At 47.8% G+C, this 21,286-nt stretch overlaps 2 protein-coding genes across 3 annotated transcripts; both read right to left on the minus strand.

The window, feature by feature from the left end:
• Nucleotides 1-4,162: 4,162 nt before the first annotated feature.
• Nucleotides 4,163-5,577, minus strand: LOC136355654 (uncharacterized). The gene is made up of 2 exons (XM_066308485.1): nucleotides 5,028-5,577; nucleotides 4,163-4,944 (listed from the first exon to the last, which is right to left on the minus strand). Exons 1-2 carry the CDS (start codon nucleotides 5,575-5,577, stop codon nucleotides 4,163-4,165), a joined length of 1,332 nt encoding a protein of 443 aa, XP_066164582.1.
• Nucleotides 5,578-14,230: 8,653 nt separating this feature from the next.
• Nucleotides 14,231-18,173, minus strand: LOC4333271 (la-related protein 6C). Of its 2 annotated transcripts, none has more exons than XM_015774708.3 (10): nucleotides 17,730-18,173; nucleotides 17,522-17,603; nucleotides 16,038-16,132; nucleotides 15,890-15,961; nucleotides 15,709-15,788; nucleotides 15,539-15,620; nucleotides 15,359-15,406; nucleotides 15,211-15,279; nucleotides 14,796-14,921; nucleotides 14,231-14,716 (listed from the first exon to the last, which is right to left on the minus strand). In XM_015774708.3, exons 1-10 carry the CDS (start codon nucleotides 18,087-18,089, stop codon nucleotides 14,444-14,446), a joined length of 1,287 nt encoding a protein of 428 aa, XP_015630194.1. In that variant the 5' UTR covers nucleotides 18,090-18,173; the 3' UTR covers nucleotides 14,231-14,443. The 2 variants fall into 2 exon arrangements, with proteins under 2 accessions (XP_015630194.1, XP_015630193.1); XM_015774707.3 differs by having other exon boundaries at nucleotides 14,231-14,719.
• Nucleotides 18,174-21,286: the final 3,113 nt, after the last annotated feature.

The following is a 21,286-nucleotide window of genomic DNA, read 5'->3' on the forward strand; positions in this document are numbered from 1 at the left end:
ACTAAAACCTGATAATGGTGGGTTGTGAGCACATGGTTTTGATGGTCGTGCTCATGACAATTAAGGACCGGTTCACGAGTTTCGGTTGTGAAACATTAATCGTGCCAACCACAAGCCAGCGTGGGCAACGGCTTTACCTTTTGTATAGCATGGTTCATTGCGGAGCACCAGACTGAGAAGTGGCGGAGATAAGCCCACGAGGGTCGCTGGGGAGTCCATGCCTTGTTTATAAGGGGGTGATTATGATCCAGGAACGGTGCACTGTGGTGGATTGTGTTGTGCGAGGGGTACTGTCACAGCTCCTTTCCGAGGTACCGTGGTGGTATTGAGGCACATGGTGACATGTTGTGGGGCTGTGTCTTGTGGGTACAGTGGTACACCTCTGGCCAGAGTAAAACTATTCGAATAGCCGTGCCCGCGGTTATGGGCGGGTCTAACAATGTCTTTCGTGATTAGTTTCACACTTCTCACCATAATAAAAGATGCTATAACTGGTAATAATTTGATTAGCTCCTGGTTTGGAATGGTATATTCCTGGTTTGGAGATAGAACTGTGCAGCCGGGATGGTTGTTCAGAATGGTTGGGCCTATGCAACAGGGTATGTTGTATAGCGTTGGATTAATATTGTTTAATTACTACTTAACTATTTTATTAAATTCTGAAATGTTTATTAAATGTTGTTTATGCAAATGAAACCCTACTATGCCATCCTTTGTTATCCTATGCACTTGCATATTTGCTGCGTGGCTTGCTGAGTATGTCATATACTCACCTTGCAATCATTCATTAGAGGAGGAGTTCTACAGTGATGCTGATGGTGTGGAGGATTAGGTGTAGCCCTGGTCAAGCTGCCTGTGGAGTGGAGTCGTCTGCGCCGTTTATCTTATTTTTTTTTCACTGCTTAGATCTTTATTGATTGAGAGGAACTATCTGCCTATGTAATGACATTTTATTCACTTATTAATTAGAGTAATAATTGTACTCTATTATCAATTTGTTATTGTGTGCCTCGGCTGATTCCTGGACGAGGGTTCACACACATGTAAGCGTTTGGAATTTTGGATAGAAATTCCGGGCGTGACAGTAGTTGAGTGTGAGGAAGGCGAACAAGAGGGCCCTCCGGCTCGCGATGGCCCCTCATCCCCCGAAGGTCTAGCGCCCAAAGCTTCCAGCCCCCGGGAGGGCCCCGAGGCCCCCAAGGGAGGAGCGAAGGCTTTGGCAAGTGGCCCTGAGCTTGATGATCCCGAGGCAGTCCGGGATCCCCCCGGGACCACCGAACAGGTGCGCCCCGAGTCACCAGCCCCTGACAGCACGAATCGGCCCCGCCGAAAGGTGCAGCGGCCCGTCTACTTCGTCAGCGAGGCACTCCGAGATGCGAAAACCCGGTATCCGCAGGCCCAGAAAATGCTTTATGCCGTCTTGATGGCCTCGAGGAAGTTGCGTCATTACTTCCAAGCGCATCGGGTTTCCGTAGTGACGTCATACCCTCTTGGCCAAATTTTGTACAACCGAGAGGGTACTGGACGGGTGGTAAAATGGGCCATCGAGCTGGCTGAGTTCGATCTGCACTTCGAACCGCGGCATGCGATCAAGAGTCAAATCCTGGCTGACTTCATCGCGGAATGGACCCCGGTGGATGAACCTGTTCCATCCGATGTCCCCTTCTCCCCTGGAGAATAAGAGGATCCAAACGCCGACATTCGCGGCGGGCACTGGATTATGCATTTCGACGGCTCCCTCAACCTTCAAGGTGCAGGTGCCGGAGTCACGTTGACCTCGCCAAACGAGGATGTCCTTAAATACGTTGTTCGTCTCGACTTCCAGGCCACGAACAACATGGCAGAATATGAAGGGCTCCTCGCGGGATTGAGGGCGGCAGCCAGAATGGGCATCCGCCATCTCCTGGTCTTAGGTGACTCTCAGTTGGTCGTAAATCAAGTACCCAAAGAATATCAGTGCACCGACCAGCAAATGGAAGCATACGTCCGCGAGGTACGGCGCATGGAACGCAACTTCGACGGACTTGAGCTCCGGCACGTGCCCCAACGCGACAACACGGTTGCTGACGAGTTGTCGCGTGTTGCGTCGGCACGAGCCCCACTCCCCCCGGGGACTTTCGAAGAAAGGCTTGCGCAACCATCGGCGCGACCGAGCCCTTTGAGGGACCCCAACGACGCGCCCTTCGGCCCAACCCCTGGCGACCCGCGCCCCTCGGGGCCCGAGGAGGTCAACCCCGACCCCTCTCGTCAGGTTGTGTGGATGACCGACATCCGGGCGTATCTCGACGGGAATACTCTTCCTGAGGAACGCGCGGAAGCTGAAAAGCTCGCACGCATCTCCAAGCGGTACATCCTCGTAGAGGGGGCCCTCTACCGGCGTGCCGCGAACGGGATACTCTTGAAGTGCATTTCTCGGGAGCAGGGCATCGAGCTCATAGCCGACGCCCATCAGGGTGAGTACAGAGCCCATTCGGCCTCACGAACTTTGGTCGGAAAAGCCTTCCGGCAAGGTTTTTATTGGCCGACTGCATTACAAGATGCCCAAGAATGGGTCCAGCGGTGCAGGGCATGCCAGTTCCACGCCAAGCAGACCCACCAGCCGGCCCAAGCATTACAAGTCATTCCACTATCTTGGCTTTTCGCAGTCTGGGGGCTAGACATCCTTGGACCGTTCAAGGCGGCTCGAGGCGGGTATCAGCACTTGTACGTCGCCATCGACAAATTCACCAAGTGGCCCGAGGCCTACCCAGTCGTCAAAATCGACAAGCATTCTGCTCTTAAGTTCATCAGGGGCATCACGTCTCGATTCAGAGTGCCCAATCGTGTCATTACAGACAATGGCACCCAGTTCACCAGTGAGCTGTTTGGCGATTACTGTGACGACATGGGTATCAAATTGTGCTTTGCCTCACCCGCCCACCCCAAGAGCAACGGCCAAGTCGAGCGAGCCAACGCCGAAATCCTCAAAGGACTCAAGACCAAGACGTACAATGTCCTGAAGAAGCACGGGGATTCATGGCTTGAGGAGTTGCCCGCCGTGTTGTGGGCAAATCGGACCACTCCAAGCCGCGCCACGGGGGAAACACCATTTTTCTTGGTGTACTGCGCCGAAGCGGTCCTACCCTCCGAGCTTTCCCTGGGTTCGCCTCGTGTCGCACTGTACAACGAGGCCAACCAAGATGACCTTCGCCGCGACGATCTCAATTATCTTGCAGAACGGAGAAGGTGAGCGGCCTTCCGCGCCGCGCGCTACCAACAAAGCCTGCGACGCTACCATCAACGCCACGTCCGGGCCCGATCACTACAAGTTAGCGACCTCGTCCTACGCCACGTTCAGTCGCGCCTAGGGCTGAGCAAGCTCTCGCCAATGTGGGAAGGACCATACAAAGTGATCGGAGCGCCCCGGCCAGGCTCCGTTCGGTTAACCACGGAGGACGGCACAGAGCTGCCCAACCCCTGGAATATCGAGCACCTCCGTCGTTTCTATCCATAAAATCGAGATTTTTTGCTTTCCTAGCGCTCAGGCCAGCACCCGCACAACCCCTCGGTTTGTGCGGGACTGGCCGGGGGCTACCACTATATATCCTTTTTTCCTTTCACAAGCAATGATTTTTTTCTACTTCTTCGCGAAGGCCGTTTTTTCTCCCCTTCCTCTAGCTTGTCCCGACTCAAGGAATAATCCGCGTTTATTCTAAAACCCTAAGTGCTGTAAAGCGGCCTGAAAACCGCCGAAAGGGAGCATGAACGCGGGCCGCGCCCCGGGTTGTGCCGAACCCCGGGGGATCGGAAGGGCCTACACACGGTCGTCCCCGACCCCTGGTCGTCGCAGCCTCGGCCTGGCCAGTCCCACTGGGCGGCTCCCTTGGGGCGATGGTCTTGCCTATCACCACTTAGGTTCCGTGGACCGAACGCGGGTTTACCTTCTCGCTAGAACAAGCCTGAGGGGGGGGAATGGGGCCAAAACGGCATATCAATCGCAGGCTGTCTAATTATCCATTTCTGCCTTGGTTTTTTCTTCTCTCTATGTCACAGGCATCCGATAGAAAAAGCAAAAGAGTTAAAGGGTTTTCAGTTGCAGAACAAGACAGGATGGCACGATGGCCTAAATACAAAAAGTGCCTGCTACGGGCACACAGCAAAAGGGAATAAAAAGCGTGAGCGGTCACGGAGTGCCCGGCCCCCCGAGACCGGCGCCACTAACGATGTCGTCCCAGTCGTCGTCGCCGTCGTCGCCCCCGCTTCCGCTCTCCTCGTCTGAGGTAAGCCCGGAGGTGAACCGGGGGGCCGACCCCTCGAAGCTCGAGACGATCGCGTCGGCCGCCTCCCGGACTTGCACCCGGGCCCTTGCTTCGGTCCATGGGGGAAAATCTTCAAGCGCACGCCACGGCTCGAAGTCGGGGTCGCGCGCTTGGTGGCTCGTAAGGACCAGCTCCACCGCAGCCCGCGCCAAAGAAGCCGACGAACACTTTATGGTTTTGCCGACCTCCTCCTCCAGCCTCTCCAGGTCCGCCGCCAGCCCGTCCAGCCGAAGCGCGAGTGCCGGCTGTGTGGGCGGAAGCTTGCTATCCCGGCGCGCGGAGATGCCGACTCGACGCCCCGCGCGCTCCAGCCGGTTGACTGCGTTGGAGAGCTGCCCGGGCCCGAGCTTGTTGGTGAGGCGGAGGGCCGCAATCTCCCCATCCTCATCCTGCACCAGGCGCTCCAGGTCGGCGAGGGTACTCCGAGCCGTGGCAAGCTGGCTCGCCAACTCCGCGCCGCCGGACGGCCCGCTCACTGTCAAGTCCTTCTCCCGGGCCTCCAGCTCGGAGGCCTTCACCGCTATCGCCGCGCGCTCAGCGCGGGTGCTCTCCAGATGACGAGCCTCGCGCCCGGCGACAGCCTCCTCGCGTCTCGCGAGTTGCTCGCTCAGCCGGCGCGAGGCTACCTCGCGGCGGCCCACCTCGGCTTCGCGCTTGGCAAGTGCAGCATCCCGTTCCCTGCATGCCTCTTCCCGCAGCCGTAGCTCTTCCGCGCGGTGATCCGGTCACGCTCGGCCGCGGCCTCTTCACGGAGGCGAAGGGAAGCCTCCACCTCCGCCGCCGTTCTCTCGTGAGTGGCCAAGGTGGACTCCCGCTGATCTAGCAGGCGCGCTCGCTCCTCCAGCTCCTGGGCCCGCCGCGCCTGTTCTTCACTGCGCGCGTTTTGCTCGCGCTGGTTCCGATCGAGGACTTCGATCCGCCGACGGATCGTGGCTTCAAACTCCTGTGCGGAGCGAGCACGGTCATCCAAGGCCTTGCGCTCAGCCTCGAGTGCCGTCATCCGAGCCCGCAGAGAGGCGTTGGCCTCCGATGCCCGCCGCTCATGGGCAGCGGCTGCGTCGAGGATGCCGCGTGCATCCCTGACCCTCTTCGCCAAGTCCTCGACGTGAGCCTCATACTGGAGGCGGATGTCGCCCAGCGCTTCGTCCAGGGCGCTTGAGGCAATCAGCGCTGCCTGCAGCTCCTCCTCTGTCTCCCGCATGACGGAGTCCAGCGCCTCCTCGCGCGCCTGGATTTCGGCTAGTTGGGTTTGGCGCATTTTGCGCCCCACCCTCACCATGTCATCCACGGTGCGACGCCCCTCTTCGACTCGCGCACGGTCTACGGCGAGCGGTGCCTATTCTGCATCCAGGGCCGTCCGCTCTTCCGCCAGGGCTTGAATTTGGGTGTTCAGCCCTCTTGTACGGTGGAGTCGGCGGCGGCGAGCACCTGCAGAAGTGGCTCCATGCTCGCCGGAGTCAGGGAGGAAAAGGCCGCGGTCCGTCCCCGGGACAATGGGGTACTGCTGGATCCACCGCGAGACTGGGGGCTGCTCTCGGCTCCCCTTCTACGAGACAAGCCTCGAGGGCGCCGCAAGCGCAAGAGGGAACGGCTGTCTCTCTCACCCCCCACTTCGGGTCCTCGGGTGGATTCAGCCTCGGCCTCAACCTCGGGCTCGGGACCGCCCTCAGCCTCGGCCTCGACCTCAGGCTCGGGACCGGCCTCGGCCTCAACCTCCGCCTCGGGCTCGGGACCGCCCTCGGCCTCAGCCTTTGCCTCGGGCTCGGGGCCACCTCTGGCTTCGGCTCCCGGGCCGCGTCTTCCTTCACCCCCCGATCCTGGGTGGTGCTCCGCGTGGGCCCTGGTCCTGGAGCTGCCCTCGAGACGAGCGTCGCCACTCCTGTCGCCCGCGGTGGGTCGGATTCCTCCTAAGGGTCGCTCGGGATCGGGCCCGGTGTGTGACCTCTGGGCCCCGCCGCGAGGCTGCGAAAACCCCGCGGCCTTGGATTGGCTGGGCCCAGATTACCCCGACCGTTCGGACTTTTTCCCACACGAGGGGCCTGACCCTGAGATTCCCTGAGAAGGAATCTCGCTACAAGGGAACCCAGATCATGTTAACAAAAGAAAATGAAGGGACAAGAGAACGGGTTGAGTAAGAGCACCGAAGTGAGCGCCAACAATCGTACCTACGGGGAGGGCGGTTGAAGGTCCACTTCGGGGGCTCGATGAAGCTCCCCCGGCATGGCTCCGTTTGCCCTATCTTCCGGAGCCGCTTCCTTTTCCGCCTAGTCTCGGGCTCGGCTGGTCGTTTGTGGCCCACTAGCGAACGATCTGTTGCGCGCTCGGCACCCCCTACACGCGGGGGAGAGGGTGGTCGGGAATAGGTCACCTTCCGTTTCCCCTTTGGGTCACCGGCGGAATCGCCTCCGGGTCCGCGGCTCGATCCGGGCGCCCTTGAGCCGCCGCCGCCTGGACCGCCGGCACGGCTTCCGCCAGCAGTCGCACCACCGCCGCCCCCGCCGACGGCGCTACCGCTGGCGCCGCCTCGGCTGGACCGGCTCCTGCCGGCGCCGACGGCTAACATCACGGCCAGGATGCTCTCCCGGTCGCGGTCGCAGCAGAGGGGAAGAATCCCATCGGGGATTAGTGTTGGCTCGGCGGAGTCTAGGCCCAACACCCACCGAATCACCCTCTTCGCGTCCTCCTCACCCCAGTCCCAGGGCTCGCCCACATGCGTCCACATGGGGTCGTTGGGACCAGTGTATTCCCACACTCCACGGGATCGTTCCTGGAGAGGTGCGATGTGGCGGCGGAAGTAATCGCCAAAGACCATCGCCCCCATGAGGCCCAGGCTCCACAAGCCCCTGAGGCGATCCCACACCACGTCGTATTCCTCACCCAACTCCGACGTCGCCAACCATGCGGCAGACCTTTCGGGAGGGCCAGCGGGAATTTGAAGTCGCGGATGGTCCGGCAACGTAGTGTAGAACCAGTCCTTCTTCCAGTCCTCCCATTTCTTGTGGAGCTAGCTCTCGATGTACTGGCCCGCTGTGCCCGGTCGGGGCTGGAAGTAGCATCCCCCACCAACTGCGCCTTGCAGCAGCTGCGGGATGAAGAAGGCCTGGAACAACCGCATCGTCGGTCGCACCCCAATGAACATCTCGCACAAATGCGCGAAGATGGCCAGCGTCATCACGGCATTAGGTGCGAGATGCAAGGCGTGAATTTCGTACAAATCCAGAACTTCATGTAAGAATCTGGAGAACGGCGGGATCAAGCCCGCCATGGCGAAGGACAAGAGGTGCACGGATCACTCCAGATATCGCGGCCACAGCCTCGACTCTCCCGCCCGCACGACGGCACCATCCGGCATGATCTTGCGAGGAAGGCTAAGGTGCCTGTCTGCCGTGATGCGGGAGGAAGGGAGCACTGTGTCGCCGGCGTCTTGGGCCATGGCAACCGGCGGAGAGGTGATGGAGAGCGTGGAGCACGAGACAGTGTGGGGTGGCGAAAATGTTAGGGTTCGAGAAGCGAAAGGACGAGTGGGCGGTTGGCGAAAGGAAGAAGGCAGAGTCTCCTTCTCCGCCCCCTTTTATCCTTGCCTCATCCGCGCTCGCCTCCTCGTTTCGCGCCCCCATAACTGCCCTTACGATCCTCGCGCCCGCATTTGTCTCTTCGCATCCCGCGCCCAATCATCACGTCGCCCGTTGTATCCGCTTCCGCCTTTAGTGTGCCCGTCAGTGGCACACTCGAGGTGGAGTGTGCCACGGCCATGAGCGCAAGTTGGGCAAACTGTCACCACTACCGCTGTAGGAGTAGCGGGCGAGAGAATCGAGGCGTGGTCTAACTGACCCCCCGGTTATCGCGCCTCAAGTGTCTTCATCATGAGCGCAATCAGAGGCGGTCAAACCGCTGTTGTGGTTAGTACGCCAACCTGGCCACGCGGTGATATCCTTTTGGATTCCCTGCCGGGCCCACAACCCCAGCTCGAGGAGTCGTGAGGCGCCATGTCAGAACGATCCCAGGAAATCGATATCTGATATAGCGCCGGGGGCTACTGTCGGAGATATGGGCCCGGGGGTATGTGAAGTAGAGGGGAATTACTTTCCCTCCGGTCACATGACTCTGCAGGTTGGCCCCGCTCGCGCGTCACGCGAGTCGTGGAAGCGGCGGGGGGGGGGGGGCTCGGGGCATGACGTCACCCCCTTGGGCTCTCCCGCGGCTTCGCCCCGAGGCCCTCACCCTGTCACCACGCGGCAGAGGGAGAGAGCAAGAGGGGAGCACAAGCTGAACAGCCATAAATGTGCGACGCCCAAACTGTCTCTCACCGCATTTAATGCGGTAAGGGCAGACGTGCGGCGTGGCTAGTGAACCCCTGTCCATCGGATGTGACCGGTCTGTGACCGGCCCGTCTCCGTCACATCCGATGGATAGGGCAATCATGTCCTCACGTCGCCCTTGTCCCCGGCGGAATGGGGGTGGGTATGACCCGTCACATCCGAGCGCCGCTCGAGGAAGGGCTATTGCGTGTCATCGTTCATTTATGAGGGAATGACAGGGCTATCCCCTGCGTCAGGCGAGGGGCGGCGCCGGGTTCCACTCGAGAATCGGTTATTGCTTAGCTTCCGGGAGAAGGCCCGGTTTAAAGCCCAAAAAGTGGAGTGGGGTCCCCCCCCCTCCCGATGGAGGGTAGGTAGAGGCGGCACATGTGGTATCCCCTTAAGCTATAAAAGGAGGACCCTGTCCACTGAGATAGGGGGACGACTCCCAGAAAACCTGAGCTCGAGAGGAGAAGGAGCAGGTGCGCTCTCTGGGGGAAGAAACCCTTGTAAAACTCATCCATAATCCCAAACACAGGAGTAGGGTGTTACGCTCTATAGCGGCCCGAACATGTATAATCCGACTACGTGCAAGCTTGCCGGTAATCTTAGGGACAAGCGAGTGATTTCCAATAGGCGGGCCTCCGCCCCATGCCAAACTCACGAAAGGGGGGGGTCTCACGACCTCCCGCTATCAGGGGGCCATCCCTCGACAGCTCTAGTAGTTTTCCTTTCCTCTTTTGTAAGCTTTACTTTTATTAGAATACTCTTCTATATACATTTATGGTATTGAAATACTTTCCGAGTATATGAATGCTTACTTTACATTATGTTCATGTTATACTAAATATACTGCTAGCTTATCTGGGAGATGCTTTGGTGCGGGTATAATGTTTGCTTATGCAATTACTCTATGTCATGACGATGATATTGGAGTAGTATCTGATAGTTTAGACGTGGTGTCTAGATTACGGGATATCATTATTTGGGGTTATATGCTGCGGATGAAAGGTGGGCCGCTGATGGTGACAACTCAGTACGGGTATTCCTCCGTGCTTATATATAATTCTAAGTTAATTCCCTGGGGAGGGTACTCCTCCGTATTTAGCCCCGGTTGTATGGTCATGACGGGCTGTCGTAAGGAACTCGGGCAGTCAGGGGTGGCTTCTCGAAGTACCAGGAGGGCATCGGATAGAGAGTATTAGTTAGTATATCAGATGACTAGAATGTATGTATACTATGAATATTAGAAGTATAGGAATAGATTATCTTTTTCTTTTCTTTCCACTTAGCTTAGATATTTTAGTATGAGAATGAGTAGCTGATGCTTGTGTGTCACTCTACCCTTGGATTATCTTAACCCCTGCTTAGACTTTGATTATCACAAGTAACATATAAATTATTAATCAAGTTCTCTCTACATGATCTTTCCACGGGATAAAATAAATACGATACCCTTGGAATACTCTCGGGTGAAATGCTACAATGGTATATCCGTGTGCTTGCAGATGAACTCTGTAACCATAATATACCAGGAGTATTTCTGCGTCGTTGTTGGGAATTATATTTCTAGTATTGTCGTTAAGAAATACCAACACCACCTAGGACAAAACCACTCTGAATTGGGTCGAGGGGGGTAATTCGTCTGGTATTGAAAGTTCAGGCTGAGCGATGTTTGGTTTTTGGGTTGGGGGGTAATTCTTAATTTTTCCAAAAAAGAATAACCTCATTTTATCAAATTCCAGTGCAATTATTAATCACTCTATTTACTCCAAATGTATTTATTCCTACTTTCGTAAGCTCTGATGCAGTAATTACTTAATATTTTTTTCTTTTGGGACAAATAGAGGAACTAAAAATCAACTTATTCTAAGGATGGATGGAGTATGTCTGACTTAATAATAAAATAAGTCCTCTTTTCTAACATAAGTTAACTTTTTATAGAATAGAGGGATAGGAATAAACCATTTTATTTACCTTCTTATTTAATGAAAAAATTCTACTACATGTACAACAGGAGTTAATTTCTAGTGTTTAAAATATGTCAAACAAAACAAGTTGAATTTGAATTTCGTACATACTCTCAGCCAAAACTATTAAATGAGTTTTATTTGTTGTACCCTTACTGAACTACCTGACAATATTGTTTTTACAGTTTAGTCTTTTTCCCCTCGTCACTAATTTTTTATATAGAACCGCACCAAAAAAAGAAGTATTTTATAACAAGAAAGGTATAATACATGAACATCATGTGATGTTGTCCTTTATTCAGAGAGAACTACTACGTTTTACTATACTCCCTCCGTTAAAAAAAATGCAAACTCTATCAATGTATTTAGACATGATGTATGTCCAGATACATAGCTAGCTAAATTTTGCCTATTCTTGGGATGGAGGGAGTATTAAGCAATGTTCAAGTGAGCAACATAGTGTGAAAATTTCACTTTTTCTATGCGCATATTTCCTAAACTGCTAAATGGTATTTTTCTTTTTGAAAAAATAATCTATAGGGAAGTTTTTTTAAAAAATAGATTAATTTATTTTTAAGTTTAAAATAATTAATACTTAATTAATCATGTGCTAATGACCCACTTCGTTATGTGTATCTTAACAATCTTTTCCGATCCGCTCCTTTAAATACAATCCGTCTATTCTGCTTGAACAACTTAGGCCCCTAAACTAACTACTCCCTCTATCCCAAATATTATCCCAAATATAATAACTTGTATTCAAAATATAACAAGTTCTCTACGTATATTATCTTCTTAACCAATAAAAAATATAATAACTTGTATTCAAAATATAACAAGTTCTCTACGTATATTATCTTCTTAACCAATCATATCCTTCCACCATTTAAATTCTCCATCTGCTTACATATACCATGTATGGAACCTAGGTATTATGACACTCATATTTACCAGGTCTAATACCATTATACCAAGGTATCACGCCCATTGATGCCGCAACGACGGTTGCAGATACATCCTGGAGCCTCTCACTGGCTGCACGGTTTAACACGATGTGATACCAACCGATATCAGCGTTGGTACTTATGAATATTAGCATGATACCGGGTTTCGACTAATACCAATTGGTATTAGATCCCGTACCAATGGTATCGTATGGTACCGATATACTTCCTCCGTTTCAGATTATAAAATATTTTAACTTTGGTCAAAGTCAAACTATTTCAAATTTAACTAATTTTATAGACAAATATAGTAATATTTATAATACTAAATTAGTTTCATTAAATCAATAATTGAATATATTTTCATAATAAATTTGTTTGAAAATGTTATTATTATTTTCTTCAAACTTAGTCAAACTTAAAACAGTTTGATTTTGACCAAAACCAAAACGTCTTATACCAGGTCTAGTACCTTGGTATCATACCTGGTACGTATAGCTTGGTACAAGTCGGTACCACATACTAGTGAACAACAAATAATGGAACACACATCTATAGGTACCGCCCAATTATCACAAGTGCCAATCCTCTTAAGCAAATACAAGAGCCATGGATACGTACTACTCCCTGAATGAAAATCAAACTCGATAGCTTTTGACTAATTATCATACTTACTATATCTATACTAATTAGTATTATGCATGTTATATCACTATATTCATATTTTGAAGTACTTTTCATATGATGCTAATTTTATATTTGTTGGGATCATAGAATGAAATAAAATATTGGTCAAAGTATATTATTGAAGATTATGTAAAAAAATATAGGTTTTATAATTTAGTACAGAGGGAGTATTAGGACTAGAATTTATGTGGTGTTGCATTGCTGCATCGCTACATGAGACCAGCCACGTCACATGCATACATTCAACTAGCAACACAGCCATGCCATGAGTAGATCTGTAGAACACTGCCACATGATGATCGAATTACCGACATGCATGCAATAGTCATTCAGACGATGATTATATATACCTTCCTTCATCGAGATGGCCGGCGGCGGCAAGCCGGCAGCGGCGAGGTACTGTGGCTGTACATGACGGTAATGTATTGTTGCAGGGAAAGGAACAAATGGACGAACTCGATGTGAGCGACATCCGATCGAAGTGGCGGCCGACGCACGCCAATCAGGAAGAGTCGCGCGCATGGCTACACGACCTGTTGGAAGCTTGCGTGTGGGGGTGGGGTGCGCAACTTCGGGGATATATGTACGTGGGAGTAATTCGACGGTGGGCTGTTGCCCCGAGCGAAGCAAAGGACCATGGGATCATGTTCCCATGGTCCTCAATAAATTATTTTCATTCATTAAATTAGATCTATGACAGTAATCCCTCTGTCCTACGAACCGTCTAATCCCTCCCTATATACACACACAACTCCTATGTACGTACATACTTACGCTAGAGATATAGAAAGAAAATAATAGAGTTTGTATATGATCTTTCCCATTTGGTAGTTTACTTTTCTTTCTAGCTCTATGGTTTTTTCCCAAATTAAGCATATACATAGCGACCACTCCTATCGAGGTGGTAAAAGAAGCGACACCACGATGTCATCTCACGTCACCCGTTGTTCCATCCTTTTCTCGTCAATTCCTTAAAAAGTTTTTTTTTATTAACGATGTAAAAGGCAATCCTAGGAGCTGATATAAATTCATCCAGATGCACACTAGGAATACATATATGTACACCCTCTCTATATGATAGATAAATATTCGTCTAAAAAAAGAAAAACATACGTCCATACCAGATACTACTATTCGGAAAAAAAACATATGTTTAATTACATTTTATCCCTTTTACGTTGTTTTCATCCAAAGTGTTGAGAATTAGCACAAATATTTTTGACAAATTCCATCGAATATTAATCCCCACGAACATATATGTGAATTAGATGTATAATACAATATTAAAAAAAATCAAAATCCATATTAACTTGAGGATCATAGTTTGAGCAAATACTTTTTTACATGGTCCTCGCCACTTTTTAGCTATTAGATTTTTAAGTAAACTCGAATGATCAATCCTACTAATTTTTAAATGAGAAAATTATTTATGTACCACTAAAATCAATTAGTATTGATTAACATCATAAACAAATTATATCTACTCTATATAATAAATCGAATCCAGACATAAAAAACTACTTTCGTCACCTCCATCTTCTTTCACTCATTCCCTAAAGGGCGCCAAACATGAATCTCAACTAGCTACGTTGTAGTAACTTGGCAAGAGTATGCATCATTGAGTTGAGATGGTCCGAGTAAGAGGTTACCGTTAAAATAGAGCTCAACTGGCCTACTTACCGATACAATCCTATATAAAATTATGCTCCATGCTTGTCTTGAGGAGCACAAGTATATCAATGTAGGAGCCATGAATCAAGGATCGAAGAAAAAAACCTTAGTGGCTACAGTCGGCTTCACCCAGATGTTAGTGGGGTCGGCTTCACCCAGCTGTAAGTGGGGCTACAGTCTGCTTCACCCGGTTTATTTTTTGGGTACATATGTAATTCTATCTATTAAAAAGACATCCATATTTCAAGATAATGATAATAAATAGTAGTGATAGGTGACGACAAAAAGTTCTTTTCTTGGATATGATAGACATTCTGATTATTTAGTATGTTAAAATTTATGGTTTTTTATAAATAAAATGCTCGCGTATCTGCGCGAGTTTTCTTTTTAGTTATATTAAAATTTAAAATTGTTACATAGTGAGAAAATAATTACTACTAGACCCAATCCAAAAGGTCGATATTACAACTTGGTATTTACTAATTCCGAATTCAAAATTTATTCCGGACCTGAAAAATTGCAGAAATAACTCAACCACTTGCTAACGAACAAGCGCGCTAAAAACACCACCACCATTAGATCATCACAGCCGCCGGAGCAGGAGCGGCGACTGCGCGGGCCGGCGAGCTCCGGAGGACGGCAGCCGGCGACGGCCTCCCGCGCCCCATGGTGAACCCTCGCGTTCCGTCGGGCATCCTCGGCCCCTGCGGCGCGTGGCGGGGGCTCATCATCATCAGGGAGTCCAAATGCCCGGCCGCGGCGGCGGCGGCTTGCGGCGCCCCGCCGGCGGCAGCGTGCGGCCTGCTTCCCCGCCCTCTCCCCCACGACTTCTTACCGTGCTGATCTTCCTGCTGCCAATCGAGGATCCAGCTGGGTCAGGTGTTGGTCCGCAACAGGTAAGAAGGCTCAGCTGGTTGCGTTGCTTACGTGATGGTCAGGCAAGTGGTCCGCCATTGGCGAATCCGACGACGCCTGGGATTGCGGCGAGTGATCGTCGTCGGAGATCATGAGGTGGTCGAAGTCCGGCCGCTTCAATCGCATCGCTGATTTGGGCTACGAACACAAGAATCAAGTGACTATTCCCATTTTGTGGATGCATTGCCTTCTACAACATTAATCTCAAGTGCATAGTCTTATTAAAAAAATTAGTATAAATTTGTAAAATTATAAATTAAGACTAGAGTTTCTTCTATGAGAAATAATTCACAACAAAATAAATAATATTTATAATTTTTAAAATAAAATAAATGTTCAAACGTTATAAAAAAAGTCAACAACGTAATACATTTTAAGATAGGGAGTAGTTTGCATGGGCGTAGAGGAAGAATTTCAGATTAATTACCGATCGACGTAGCACCGGGCGAACGCGGAGCCCCTTTCTCCAGTTGCGCTCGTCGTTGAGCTTATCAACCTGTCAAAACACAGTTACATTCCTTCAGTCCAGAAGAAGAATAGTAGTACTGAAACGATAGTAAATTCAGGGAACTTACTGCCCGATCAGCTTGCTGCGAGGTCTCATACTCTATAAGCGCGTGCAACTTTGGAACCGGGAATCAAACATAATACAAGATCAAGATCAGTGTCAGCAACATGCTCAATACATGATACACATTTTTTTTGCGTATTGCCAAAAAAAAGAAAGAAAAAAAACTGAAAATTAATGTAAGTACCTTGTTACTGATTAGCGCGTCAGACTTGGAAGATCTCGCGGAGCTAGGCTCTTGCGGGTGGCATATCCTGATGTTCTTCACGCTGTTCAATTACGGAACGGAACTCCACACAAGTTAATGGACATGCCACAAGTTACACATCAACAGTTAAACCGATCTGTCGGTCTGACCTTCCTATGATGCCGAAGATCTTCTCGAGGCTGTTCCTGGTTGAATCCTCAGGCAAATTCTCCGCGATGACCATTCGAGACTGTGAAATTAATGGGAGTTAATTGGCCATGGATGGTTCACAATGCTAAACTTGTAATAAGCATCTGAATTTCGCATAAGGAATAAAATCTTGCCGCTGACCTGCAATTCTTCTTTGTGTCGCTCGGTGAATGGCTGTGCTCGTCGCACCTTCTTACCGTCGTCACTCACAACCTCCAGAGAAGGAAATCATGAATCTTAGGATTCAGGCAATAATAAGAAGAGATTACAGTTAGCAACGGCGACTTACGAGCTTTGAGGATGTTCTTAGAGCATTCACTAGCAGTTGGTTGGTCACCCCCATAGCCTTGATTTTCTTCCAGGATGAAATGACAGACATAGGAACTGTCCAGCACATGGAAAGGAACATAAATTTCTGTTAAGATTTTTTCCTCGGCGATCAATTACCTCATGTCATTTTTTTTCTTATAGACAATAGTTGTCTGATCTCAAAATAGTTCATCAGTGTAGTGGTGTGTAAAACTAATGGACGGCACTATGCTTCGGACGCCTGATGAAAAGGCAAAAAAATCGGACGCTCAACTTGTGCCCGTTGTCCCATTGCATGGATGTGCACGCAAACTGTTGTATGCAGATGTACGCATAGGGTGTGTTTAGTTCACGCCAAAATTGAAAGTTTGATTGAAATTGGAACGATGTGACGGAAAAGTTGGAAGCTTGTGTGTGTAGGAAAATTTTGGGGTGTGTTTAGTTCACGCTAAAATTGGAAGTTTGATTGAAATTGCAACGATGTGAAGGAAAAATTGGAAGTTTGTGTGTAGGAAAGTTTTGATGTGATGGAAAAATTGGAAGTTTGAAGAAAAAGTTAGAAACTAAACTAAGCCTTGATGTGATAGAAAAGTTGGAAGTTTAAAGAAAAAGTTGGGAACTAAATCGGGCCATAGTATGAATCTGGCTCTAGTACATGCTTTCAGTAGTGTATCTTTTCACTTTTATTTTCTTTACTTTCTTGTAAATCTTTAAACTGAATTTTTCTCTAAATTATTTATCCGATCTGTAATCTAATTACACCATTGTATCTGTTGCAATTTAATATTTACAACAAGATCTCACATAACTATATTTCTTTAAAAAGAATAAATCTTATAATTATTGAAACATAAAAAATACTTACTGAAACATTCAAAGACAACCATGTGAAACATTTACATATAAGCTAATGAAATATCACAAAATACTTAGTCAAACATCGAACTAGCACCATGTGCAACATTGACAAATAAACTAGTGAAACATCAAAAATACTTAGTAAAACATACAAATAACATTATGTGCAACATTAAAAAAATCCATTGTAATATAGTGCAACATAGTTGAATCCTAGTTGAAACATCTTATTCTGATAAATGAATCACAAAATCTTAACGGTTGAAACATATATATATATTAATTAAAATATAGTCATATGTGATCTTGTTGCAAAGATTTAATTATAACGAATATAATGGTGTAATAAAATCATAAATTGGATCAATAATTTAAAAGAAAAAATCGTTTGAAGTTTGTTAAAATGTGGTTAAGACGAGTAGAGAAAGCAATTCAAACTACGTAAAGTAGGAGAGTGAATTGAAGAACCACGCATGTAACGTAAGAGTAGGAATAATTGCATTCAGAAGCACACATGCACCCATTGCATGCAGCGTCAGATTTATTTGATAAAATCGGTTGACCGATATAGAGTATTATCCAAAACTAATGGTTGTTTTCTATTACCATAGCACTCAGGATCCTTGTTCATGATCTTCATCAAGAAATCGTTTGCGACCAAATTCGTGTCACTGAATTGGTACTCGACCTGATTCCAAGAAACAGAGGGAGGAAACATTGTTGAATTCAAAGAGAGCACTCAAATCAGTAAAATAATAATAAAAAAAGATAACGCTCAATCCAACCCAAAATGGCATCATGTTGAAATGTAAACCTGCTTGATGATCTTCTGTGCAATGTCGGCCGGACTTGCCCCCTTGGGCTGCCCATTGCCGCCGCCGATCTTGGCGTGTCCAAAGTCCGGCAGGAAGAAGGTCGGATCTGGGTCGGCGAAGATGCTCCAGTCCGCGCCGAGCCCAATGCTGCTGCCCGGCAGCTGCAAGAACGGCGAGTAGTAGCCGGCGGCGGCCGCGGCCATCGGGCTGGCGGCCGGCGACCTCGGCACGAACTCGGGAGCGTGGACGTTTAGCCTGAAGGGCGGCGTCGAGCACTCGCCGCTGCTGCTCGCCCCCGCAGCCGTCACCGTCACCGTCACCGGCGCCTTGCCGGAGCTGCCGCGGCTCTCCTGTGGCATGGCGACCGGTTCGATCGATCGGAGTGGCAAGGGGCACAGAGATGTGTCGAGATCCAAAATGTGTGTGTGAATTGGTGTACAAGAGCGCGCCGAGTGTGTTGGTACTCTCACTTTTATGCGCGCGGCGCCTCGGGAGGCTTTGACCACTTCTTCGTGGGCACTTTTGTGAGGTGAGAGTGTTTCTTGGGCAGCTTTTTTCGCGCATGTGTGGGGCTTCCAGCCTTCCATAGTACGTACCGCTACTGTAGGAGCGAGGCCGCTGACCAACGGGGGGCAGAGTTAGAAAGCGGGAAGCACCTAATCTTTCCGTGTACACATTGTATACATCTATATCTATATCTATATCTACTAGCAAAATGTCTGTGTGTTACACTGGGTAATGTCATATTGAATAAATTTTAGCTGAACAATTTTTTAAGCAGTATAGTATGACAATCATAATTACAAATTATTCCACGTGTACGTATATGATATGAACTATGTTCCCGACACGTTATTTTCACGCAAACGATTGTACCATAGGAGGAACAAACGGTGAATGGCTTAGGTTACTTTCACGCAAGAGCATATTGATGAAAATTTGTGTGAATAACAAAAAGAAAATCTGTATTTAAAATAGGTAAGTTTATCATAAAACAAATGATAATCAGGACAGATAAAAAATACTTTTGCATATTTACTCATAGTCTCGTAGTGGTGACGCGTGCTTTCTCAATCTGTAAACTCGTTCAATCAGACACCCGCATAGAACAAATCTTTTGCAAGGAAAAAAATTTCCTAGGTTGGATAGATTAATCTCTATATATAAATAATACAACTTAATAGAAAATAGTCCTATTTTTTTTATTTTTTAATACAATTAAAAAAAGAACTGACATTCGGAATTAAAAAATAAGGAATATTGAAAGATGAGTTTAGAGTCCAAATAGAAATACTATTAGAAAGAATGAAATTCGGAATTTAAAAATAGGAATACTAAGAAGGATCTATATATAGTCCATATAGAACATGAAATGACAATTAACGCGCATAATTTCATAAGAAATAGAAATACTATTAAAAAGAATGAAATTCGAATTTAAAAATAGGAGTACTGGAAGAATAATCTATAGTCCATATATAACATGAAATGACAATTAACGTGCATAATTTCATAAGATATCAATTTATCTCACCATAGGGTAAGAAATGAGGCTAAGTGTCCATATGTCACCAAAATTAATATGAGCATTAAATTGTACTTCATAATACCATTAGGCCAAAATGAATCAAAATTGACATTAGTACCCGAATAATGAAAAAAAAAATCCTAAATCGTAACTTCCGTTGGGCCAAAATGATAAAGGCAATAGCTTAAATATTTTAGCCAAATTTCTCGTTCATTCCATTTAGCTAGACATGATTTTATTTGCATAAGAAAATTTATAATGCAATTTTATGGGATCAAATAATGGCTTAAACTGATTAAATTTATTTATGTAAATATGAAAACATTAATTCGGGCAAAATTTGATCAAAACCTCTTTTAGGCTCGAGAGCTGGCCGCGGCCCAGAAGGCATGCACCGGCCCATTCACGCGTGCGGAAGCGCACCCGGCCAGTGAGAAGAGTGTTGACAGCTGTTAAATACAAAATTTAAGCCATCAATACCTACATAAAACCATAAATATAAAACATCCAACATAGTGGTAGGGTTTATTTCTAACAATTTACACGAGTGTTGGTGTATATTCGTATGCAGGTGACAAACTACCTAAATTGAGAAAAAAAATACATGAAGGAGGAGGAGAATCAAACGCGTATCCGAATATATGGAGTTTTGGACCCAGAGACCCAATTAAACACCTCCAAATAGGCCTTCCATCCATACCAATGAATGAAGGGCCCAAAATGAGTATCCAGGCCGAAAACCGGAGCGAAAGGAGCCGTCCATTACGGAGGCCGCTGGCCCAGGCCCAAGTTCAGTTCGGTAGTGCTCCGCTCTCCCTATGATGGTTATGGCGTTAAAACCGGTAGAAACCGTCATTAGAAGGGACACTTGGCATGAGAGGAGTAAAAAAGTCGGAGGAATTCTGAAGTTGTCGGTAATCCTCTTCATATTTCATTCTGCTCTATTTATTACTTTGATTATAATTGAAATATCTTTTGAGTAATTTAGTTTTGCTCAGTGAGAATTATTTCTTGGTTAGTTCCTATTCAGAGTACGGGATCATCGTTCACTACAATCAACTATAATATGGTGATTGCTTTAGTGAGTTATAAACACTAAAGTAGTAATTAACTGCGTAGACGTGGTGTCTAGGTAGTTGATTTCCAGTGTTTGCTCCGCATCCCACAGTAGGTGTGAGGTGGGTGTAGAGGTGGTGACAGCCCTCAAGACACTGAAGTTCTCCCTGTCCGGGTGCGCAGTAGAGCGATATCTGGGAGCAGCGAGCTGGCTAGTGCCCGAAGTACCTCATTAGAATTAAAGTTAAGCTTTTCGTAGACACTGTTCTTCACCGGTGAAACTCCTCTATCCTTTGCCTATCCATAGCTTCGTGTCCTTGGATGAACCTGAACCGGAGTTAGCACACATATTCCCTGTGGAAAATCGATACCTGAGAATACTCTCGGGTGAAGTACTACATCGGTATATTCCGTGCACTTGCGGATTTATCTGTGATCGTAAGAAATACCAATAAGCATTTCTGGCGCCGTTGCCGGGGAACGGTTGTTGTTTATCTCCGAACCTTGTTCATCCTCGTATCCTTTTTATTTTTCTTTCTTCTACCTTCACCCCTGCTATCCTCGAGAAGCATTCCAGTAAAACATTCTCAATCGATGGAGCCACAATCTATTTTCCAATTGTCTGCTCCTCGGGGTGAAATTTAAGAGCCACCTCCTTCATCGGAGCCTATTTCAACACTTGGCTATGAAATTCGTCACGAATTCATTAGTATGGTTAGGGAGAAATCTTTCTCTGGTTTAGGCCAGGAAAACCCCTACCATCATCTGCGGGAATTCGAGCAGCTTTGCTCGGGCCTTAAGATTCGAGGCATGAAGCAAGAGACTGTTTGGTGGAAATTGTTTCCGTTCTCTCTTCATGAGAGAGCGAAACAATGGTACACATGTACCGTTGGGTGTGTAAACGGTGACAGGGAGAAATTGCAAGACAGGTTCTGCCTCGCATTTTTCCCAATAACCCGTATTACTACTCTT

The sequence above is a fragment of the Oryza sativa genome, chromosome 3 (genome assembly GCF_034140825.1).
Source record: "Oryza sativa Japonica Group chromosome 3, ASM3414082v1".
Taxonomy (NCBI): Eukaryota; Viridiplantae; Streptophyta; class Magnoliopsida; order Poales; family Poaceae; genus Oryza; species Oryza sativa.